This window comes from Triticum dicoccoides, chromosome 2A (assembly GCF_002162155.2).
Source record: "Triticum dicoccoides isolate Atlit2015 ecotype Zavitan chromosome 2A, WEW_v2.0, whole genome shotgun sequence".
NCBI lineage: Eukaryota > Viridiplantae > Streptophyta > Magnoliopsida > Poales > Poaceae > Triticum > Triticum dicoccoides.
The window spans coordinates 2,687,089-2,696,045 of record NC_041382.1 but is presented as its reverse complement, the minus strand read 5'-3'; the positions used below and the strand labels follow the sequence as shown (position 1 = coordinate 2,696,045).

Below are 8,957 nucleotides of genomic sequence, written 5' to 3'. Positions count from 1 at the left end.
CTATATCCTCCCAAATTACTAAACTCATAAATTAATCACTATATAAATCATTGCAAGAGCTAATCTAGCAATGAGAGATGAAAGGACAAATTTGCTAACCTTTGTGATCATTTCAATGGATGGGGGCCTTCAAATCTTGACAAAATTTGGGCAAAATGTGTGATGAGCTCGAGAGGAAGAGGGGAAGAACAGAGAGGAGAGGGGAAAGGGGAAGAACAGAGCGAGCTCGGGTGGACGAAGGGTTTATGTAGCACGACCTTTAGTACCGGTTCGTGCCAAGAACCGGTACTAAAGGGGATGGAGGGGCCCCAGTCTGACAATATACTGCCACCACTCTCATTAGTACCGGTTCGTGGCACGAACCGGTGCTAAAGGTTCGCCACGAACCGGTACTAATGAAAGCGGCCCGGCTAGCCGTTGGAACCGGCACTAATGTATACATTAATGCCGGCTCAAATACAAACCGGCACTAATGTGCTTCACGTTTGACCCTTTTTCTACTAGTGCTCACAAGTCTTTGTCGTCGTTGGTCTAGGTGGGTCTACTTGGTCAAGTCTTTGCGTCATATTTTAGCTGAGTTGCTTCTTGCTTGGTCAAGTCTCTACGCCGTCGCCGAGTTTTGATGTTTTTCTACCTCGTATTCAACGAACTGCTTAATTTCATATTTTCTTGACGTGCTTTCTATATTCATGTGCTCCGGATCCCTGCTGTCCACATGGGCTAACATGGCCTCCCTTAATGTATATCCCCCATCCTAACGCACACAAGACAGAACACACACACACGATCGAGCTCCTCAAACTCACATTCTCGGCGGCGAGCAAAATGGAAGGCGGTGGTGTCCAGATCATCTCCAGACGCATGGTCAAGCCGGAGTATGAGAAGAGCTCAGTGTTGCCGGAGCCTCAGACCGTCCACCTCACGCCATGGGACCTGCGGCGCATCACCGTGGGCTACATCCAGGAAGGAGTCCTCCTACCCAAGCCTCCGGCCAGTTGCGTCCAACACCTCGCGTCGTCCTTCGCACGCGCCTTGGGCCGCTTCTACCCCCTTGCCTGCCGCTTCGCCGTCGCGCCAGCGGCCAGTGCCGGCGCTCCGAAGGGTCTGACGATCTCGCTCTGCTGTGGGGACGAAGGTGCCAAATCCGTCCATGCCGTGGCGCCCGAGGTCGACGTATCCGACATCTCCGGCCCGCTCCGGGTCATCCCGCGCGTTGTCTCCTCTTTCTTCCCTCTCAACGGGATGCTTAGCACGGACGCGGCCGTTGACCCCAGCCGGCCGCTCCTGGCCGTCCAGGTCACTGAGCTCGCCGACGGCGTCTTCGTCGCCATGTCGCTCAGCCACGCGGCCGCGGACGGCACGACGTTGTGGGACCTCTTCAACACATGGTCGAAGATGATCCGAAGCGGCGACGACGGCAATAGCAGAAACATATTCACAGCGGCGCCATTGTCATTCGAAAGGTGGTTCCACGACGGCTGCCCCGTGCCGATCCCTCTGCCCTTTGCCAAGGTGCAGGGCATGGCGAGGCGGTTTGAGTGCCCGCCGGTGCAGGAATGCTCGAGTTTACCGTCTCATAGAACTACCATTTTCAAAAAAATGACTCATAACTACGAAAATATTCTAATTTTGTGACTAAAATGGTCAGTTTAGACGATTTAAACACGTTTATGATATCCGGGGACCACCCGTCAGGGCTGACGTGGCGGCAAAGTCAATTTCGTTTATTTTGACCGTTACGTTGACTGTTATTACAAGTGGAGCCCACCTGTTAGCGTCACTCTTCTTCTTCCTCCTCCTTCTCCTTTCTCTCTCTTCCACCACCACCTCACGCACCCCTCGGTCCTCGCTCGCTAGCTACATTTCCACTACCAAATCGACCACCACCGAGTCCTCCGGCGAGATTCTCCGCCGCCTCTCCGGCCCCCTCCGCCGCTCCCACTCCACCGCCGCGTCGTGCCCCGCCTGGGCGATGGTCTACCAGATCTCGACGTTGGAGGAATCGGCGCGAGGCGCGTCCCTCTCGCTCGCCCCGCCCCCGCTCCCCTCCCGCGTCACCGTCCTCAAGCGGGCCTTCGCTCTGGACGCCCTCCCGGCCGCCGACCGCCGCTTCATCAACGTCTTTGGCAGCGGCGTCCTCGCCGCGAGCGGCCATGGCCTCCTCCTGCTCGGCGCCTACAAGAACCGCGCCAAGGCCTTCGAAATGTTCGAGGGCCGGGCCCCGACCGCCGCCCCTTTCGAGGTCCTCGACCAGGTGTACGAGCGCTGGTGCTGCTCCGACCCGATGAGGCTTGCCCGCTTCGTCTGCAACCCCGTCACCGGCGAGATGGCGCGCCTCCCGGACTTCGAAGGCGCGTTTACGCCTTCGCCATGTCCACGGGACTCCTCACCCACGCCGACGGCGGGCACGGGCCGCCCAGGAGTTACGCCGCCGCGCCGCTCAGCATGGTCCACCGCGGACGCCGATTCCTGTTGCTCCGGCTCACTTCAGAGACTGGAAAGTGGGAGGAATTGCGTAATGATTGATGCTAACAGGTGGGCCCCACTTGTAACACTAGTAGAAAAGGGGGCAAAGGTCCAGGCCGGGTCAGCCCATTAGTCCCGGCTCAGTCTAGAACCGGGACCAATGGGGGCATTGGACCCGGTTCGTGAGCCCAGGGGGCCGGCCGGGCCACGTGGGCCATTGGTCCTGGTTTGTCTGGACCTTTTGGTCCCGGTTGGTGGGACGAACCGGGACCAATGGGCCTGGCTCCTGGCCCACCACCATTGGTCCCGGTTGGTGGCCTGAACCGGGACCAAAGGCTCCCCTTTAGTCCCGGTTCATGCCACGAACCGGGACCAATGAGGTGCCTATATATACCCTCGCCCGCGAGCAGAGCACTGCAGTGCTCTGTTTTTCTCTGGCCGGCGAGGGGAGGGGTTTGTGGTGCTCTAGCTCACCTCCTATACACATGAGGTGTTCGATGAAATGCCCAAGCCAAACTAGTTAAGCTTTGTCCTCTCGAAGCTCGACCTCAAAGCTCCATTTTCCTCGAGATTTCTCTAGATTTAGCGGTCCGTCACGCCCCACCCCCGTCTTCACCGCCGTCGATCACCCGCGCCGATCTCATCACCGACACCACCGTGGTGAGCCTCTTGTTCTTATCTTCTTTCTGAAAGGAAAAATATTCTTACTTGTATGTTTAGATAGATACTTGCATCATTTTCTTACTTTTATTATTGCATCTTATATAGTGCGATGGTTTTGGTATCCGCCCCCGTCGGCCCTCGTCCTGTCTATGATTCGAATGTGGTATATATATTATCTTTATAACTATTGGTTCATTTATTGTTTATGAAAATTATGCCGACCAACGTGACATAGATTTTATTTATCTAGGATGTATGTGAACCGGAAATTCCAACCGACCCTATTGTCGAGAGGTTAAATTTAGTTGAAGAAGAAACCAATTTCTTGAAGGAAAAAATAAAAAAATTGAGGAGAAGAAGATTATTGGAGTTGCATGTTGCGGATGTCGTCGATGATCACAAGATCAAGATGGATGCAATGCGCTTGAAGATTAGAAAGATTAGAAAATATGCCATTCATACCGAGACTTGGTATCATTATGCCATTGGATCAATTGTTACCTTGGTTGCGATTATGATCGCCTTTATTTTTGCATTAAAATGTTTTACATAGTTTCAGTTTATGGTTTAATTAATTAGATGCTCTGGAGAGCTATATGTTGTTAGATGAGAACTATGTATGTACTTTGGTTTTAATGTGATGATGAACTTCTATTAATTTGGACACTTAATTATATATAATGCACGCAGATGAACCGGCAATGGATGTACGGTGACAGACACACCTTCGAATACATTAAGGGCGTGCATGAGTTTCTCGATGCGGCTGAGGCAAACAAGCAGAATGGTTTTATGTGTTGTCCATGCACTGAATGTGGGAATACGAGGTCTTACTCTAACCGGAAAATCCTTCACTCCCACCTGCTTTACAAGGGTTTCATGCCACACTATAATGTTTGGACGAGGCACGAAGAAATAGGGATTATGATGGAAGACGGCGAAGAAGAAGAGTACGATGACAACTATGTGCCCCCTGAATACGGTGATGCTGCAACGGGGGGAGCTGGTGAAGATCAAGAGGAACCAGACGATGTGCCCAATTATGCTGCAACGGGTGAAGCTGCTAAAGATCAAGAGGAACCAGATGATGTGCCCGATGATGATGATCTCCGCCGGGTCATTGTCGATGCAAGGACGCAATGCGAAAGTCAAAAGGAGAAGCTGAAGTTCGATCGCATGTTAGAGGATCACAAAAAAGGGTTGTACCCCAATTGCGAAGATGGCAACACGCTCGATACCATACTGGAATTGCTGCAGTGGAAGGCAGAGAATGCTGTGCCTGACAAAGGATTTGAGAAGCTACTGAAAATATTGAAGAAGAAGCTTCCAAAGAATAACGAATCGCCCGACAGTACATACGCAGCAAAGAAGGTCGTATGCCCTCTAGGATTGGAGGTGGAGAAGATACATGCATGCCCTAATGACTGCATCCTATACCGTGGTGCATACAAGGATCTGAACGCATGCTCGGTATGCGGTGCATTGCGGTATAAGATCAGACGAGATGACCCTGGTGATGTTCACGGCGAGCCCCACAGGAAGAGGGTTCCTGCGAAGGTGATGTGGTATGCTCTTATAATACCACGGTTGAAACGTCAGTTCAGAAACGGAAAGCATGCCAAGTCGATGCGATGGCACAGTGAGGACCATAAGAAAGACGGGAAGTTGAGACACCCGCTGACGGGTCGCAGTTGAGAAAAATCGAGAGAAAGTACTGGGATGAGTTTGCAAAGGACCCAAGGAACATATGGTTTGCTTTAAGCGCGGATGGCATTAATCCTTTTGGGGAGCAGAGCAGCAATCACAGCACCTGGCATGTGACTCTATGTATGTATAACCTTCCTCCTTGGATGTGCATGAAGCGGAAGTTCATTATGATGCCAGTTCTCATCCAAGGCCCTAAGCAACCCAGCAACGACATTGATGTGTACCTAAGGCCATTAGTTGAAGAACTTTTACAGCTGTGGAATGGAAACGGTGTACGTACGTGGGATGAGCACAGACAAGAGGAATTTAACCTAAAGGCGTTGCTGTTCGTGACCATCAACGATTGGCCCGCTCTCAGTAACCTTTCAGGACAGACAAACAAAGGATACCACGCATGCACACACTGTTTAGATGACACTGAAAGTATATACCTGGACAAATGTAGTAAGAATGTGTACCTGGGCCATCGTCGATTTCTTCCGACCAACCATCAATGTCAAAAGAAAGGCAAGCATTTCAAAGGCGAGGCAGATCATCGGAAGAAGCCCGCCATGCGTACCGGTGATCACGTACTTGCTATGGTCAATGATTTACACGTAGTCCTTGGAAAGGGTCCCGACGCACTAGCTGATCCGAATGACGCTGAGGGACACGCACCCATGTGGAAGAAGAATCTATATTTTGGGACCTACCCTACTGGAAAGACCTAGAGGTCCGCTCTTCAAAAGACGTGATGCACGTGACGAAGAACCTTTGTGTGAACCTGCTAGGCTTCTTGGGCATGTATAGAAAGACAAAAGATACACCTGAGGCACGGGAGGACCTGCAACGTTTGCACGAAAAAGACGGCATGCCTCCGAAGCAGTATGAAGGTCCTGCCAGCTACGCTCTTACGAAAGAAGAGAAAGAAATCTTCTTTGAATGCCTGCTCAGTATGAAGGTCCCGACTGGCTTCTCGTCGAACATAAAGGGAATAATAAATATGCCAGAGAAAAAGTTCCAGAACCTAAAGTCTCATGACTGCCACGTGATTATGACGCAACTGCTTCCGGTTGCATTGAGGGGGCTTCTACCGAAAAACGTCCGATTAGCCATTGTGAAGCTATGTGCATTCCTCAATGCAATCTCTTAGAAGGTGATTGATCCAGAAATCGTACCAAGGCTAAGGAGTGATGTGGCGCAATGTCTTGTCAGTTTCGAGCTGGTGTTCCACCATCCTTCTTCAATATCATGACGCATGTCCTAGTTCATCTAGTCGACGAGATTGTCATTCTAGGGCCCGTATTTCTACACAATATGTTCCCCTTTGAGAGGTTCATGTGAGTCCTAAAGAAATATGTCCGTAACCGCGCTAGGCCAGAAGGAAGCATCTCCATGGGCCATCAAACAGAGGATGTCATCGGGTTTTGTGTTGACTTCATTCCTGGCCTTAAGAAGATAGGTCTCCCTAAATCGCGGTATGAGGGGAGACTGACTGGAAAAGGCACGCTAGGAGCGGACTCAATAATATGCAGGGACGGGCTTTCTTCGTCTCAAGCACACTACACAGTTCTACAGAACTCTACCTTGGTGACCCCGTATGTCGATGAACACAAGAACAGTCTGCGCTCCAAACACCCAGAGCAGTGCAACGACTGGATTACATGTGAACACATTAGGACTTTCAGCAGTTGGTTGGAAGCACGTCTCAGAGGTGACAACACTGTTGTGATGAGTTGTACTTGTTGTCCAGGGGACCATCTATGACTGTATTGATTTACAAAGGATACGAGATAATGGGAATACATTTTACACGATTGACCAAGATCAAAAGAGCACCAACGAAAACAGCGGTGTCCGCTTTGATGCAACAACCGAGAAGGGAAATGACACATATTATGGTTACATAGTGGACATATGGGAACTTGACTACGGACAAGATTTTAAGGTCCCTTTGTTTAAGTACAAATGGGTCAATCTGTCAAGAGGCGGGGTACATGTAGACCCACAGTACGGAATGACAACAGTCGATCTGAAAAATCTTGGGTACACTAACGAACCGTTCGTCCTAACCAATGATGTGGCACAGGTTATCTATGTGAAGGACGTGTCTACCAGACCGAGAAAAAGAAAAGATAAGGAAACGAATACATCATATGATGAGCCAAAGCGCCACATAGTTCTTTCAGGAAAAAGGGACATCCTGGGAGTGGAGGGCAAGACAGACATGTTTGAAAATTATGAAAAGTTTCATGAAATTCCTCCCTTCAATGTCAAGGCTGACCCAAGCATCCTGATAAACAATGAAGATTATCCATGGTTACGACGCAATAAGCAAATGACACAAACGAAGAAAAAGTGAAGACTTTCTCCCACAACTATTATGATGATACCATGCCAAATTTGTAACAGACGAGTATGCTATGCCCACTTTTTCAGAGTTCATTTGAAAACTATGAATTTAGGTCGAATTTTCTCTATAGGTGCATCTATGTTCATTTTTTTAGTAAAGTTAATCACAAACTTGTGATTCACACAAATTTGAAAGAATTCAAATTTTAACTATTCAAATTTGAAAACTAATGGCACTAACAGAAAGTTTATAATTTTTCTACAACTAATGGCACTAACAGAAAGTTTATAATTTTGCTGACCTAAAAGCAAAAAGAATTAAAAAATAAAGCAAGAAACAAAAGAAAATAAATAATATAGAAAACAAAACAAAAAAACTGGAAAAAAAAATAAAAATAGCAACAATAAGTATTTTGTTGTAAGTAGAAACAAAATAAAATAAATAAAGCAACAAAGAAAACAAAAAAACTAAAAATGTGTTTTCAAATTTGAAAACTAATGGCACTAACAGAAAGTTTATAATTTTTCTAAAACTAAAAGCAAAAAGAATTAAAAAATAAAGAAAAAAAACAAAAGGAAATAAATAATGCAGAAAACAAAACAAAAAAACTGGAAAAAAATAGGGCTCGCCCCTGGCCCATGACCATTAGTCCCGGTTTGTGCCACAAACCGGGACTAAAGGGTTGGCCCTCGTTGCACCCGGAGTTTAGTCCCACCTCGCCAACCGAAGGGCGCCCACACCTGTTTATAAGCCCGCCCCTCTCTGCGTTGTTGAGCTCCTCTCAAAGTGAAAATAGATGCCCCTATACAGGAAATTGGACCTAAATTCATAATGAATTTCTCTGAAATTCATGGAAATTGATTATGAATTTAGGTTTAATTTTCTCTATAGTTGCATCTATGTTCACTAACAGAAAAGTTTATAATTTTTGTGACCTAAAAGAAAAAAGAAATCACTAAAAAACTATAAGTATTTAGTTCTAAGTAGAAATGAAAAAATAAATAGCAAAAAAGAAAAAAAATGCCTATAATATTTGTTATGACTAACTAAAATTACCAAATTGAGAATAATGATAAAACACAGTAATATTAAATAGCAGGAAAAAGATTGACTCAAAAATAAATTTTTATAGTAAAGTTATTCATAAACTAGTGATTCACACAAATTTTAAAAAATTCAAATTTAAACTATGTAAATTTTAAAACTAATGCCACTAACAGAAAGTTTATAATTTTTGTGACCTAAAATAAAAAATAAATCACTACAAAACTATAAGTATTTAGTTCTAAGTAGAAATGAAAAAATAAATAGCAAAAAAGAAAAAAAATGCCACCTACTGGTCCACCACGGCCTGAATACAACTAGAAACCCAACCATGGGCCAGGATTCAGGCCCGCAGCAGGCCCAGTAGGCCCACAGGCATTGCAGTGACATATTAGGTCCGAAAGCCTGCAGTTGAGAGGAGCTCGAGAGGGTGGGCGCAGCAGCGCTTATAAACCACTTTCGAGCCCTCTCAACTAGCGAGGTGGGACTAAACTTTTGGGTGCGGGGCAGCACAAGGCCATTGGTCCCGGTTGGTGGGACGAACCGGGACCAAAGGGCGGCATTGGTCCTAGTTTGTGCCACGAACCGGGACCAATGCCCCCCTTTAGTCCCGGTTGGTGCCACCAACCGGGACCAAAGGACGCCGTGCCACCAACCGGGACCAAAGGACGCCGCTTTCCGCCCTTTGGGCTGCTGAAAAGAGGCCTTTGGTCCCGGTTGGTGGCACCAACCGGGACTAAAGGGC

General features: G+C 47.5%; 1 protein-coding gene across 1 annotated transcript in view; it reads left to right on the top strand.

The window, feature by feature from the left end:
• The first annotated feature begins 825 nt into the window (after positions 1-825).
• The window catches only part of LOC119352590 (uncharacterized acetyltransferase At3g50280-like), a 15,783-nt gene continuing 7,651 nt past the window's right edge, over positions 826-8,957 (top strand). Inside the window, exon 1 of the mRNA XM_037619162.1 lies at positions 826-1,562. Within this exon, the coding sequence (XP_037475059.1) occupies positions 826-1,562 (737 nt within the window). The remainder of the gene's footprint in view (positions 1,563-8,957) is intronic.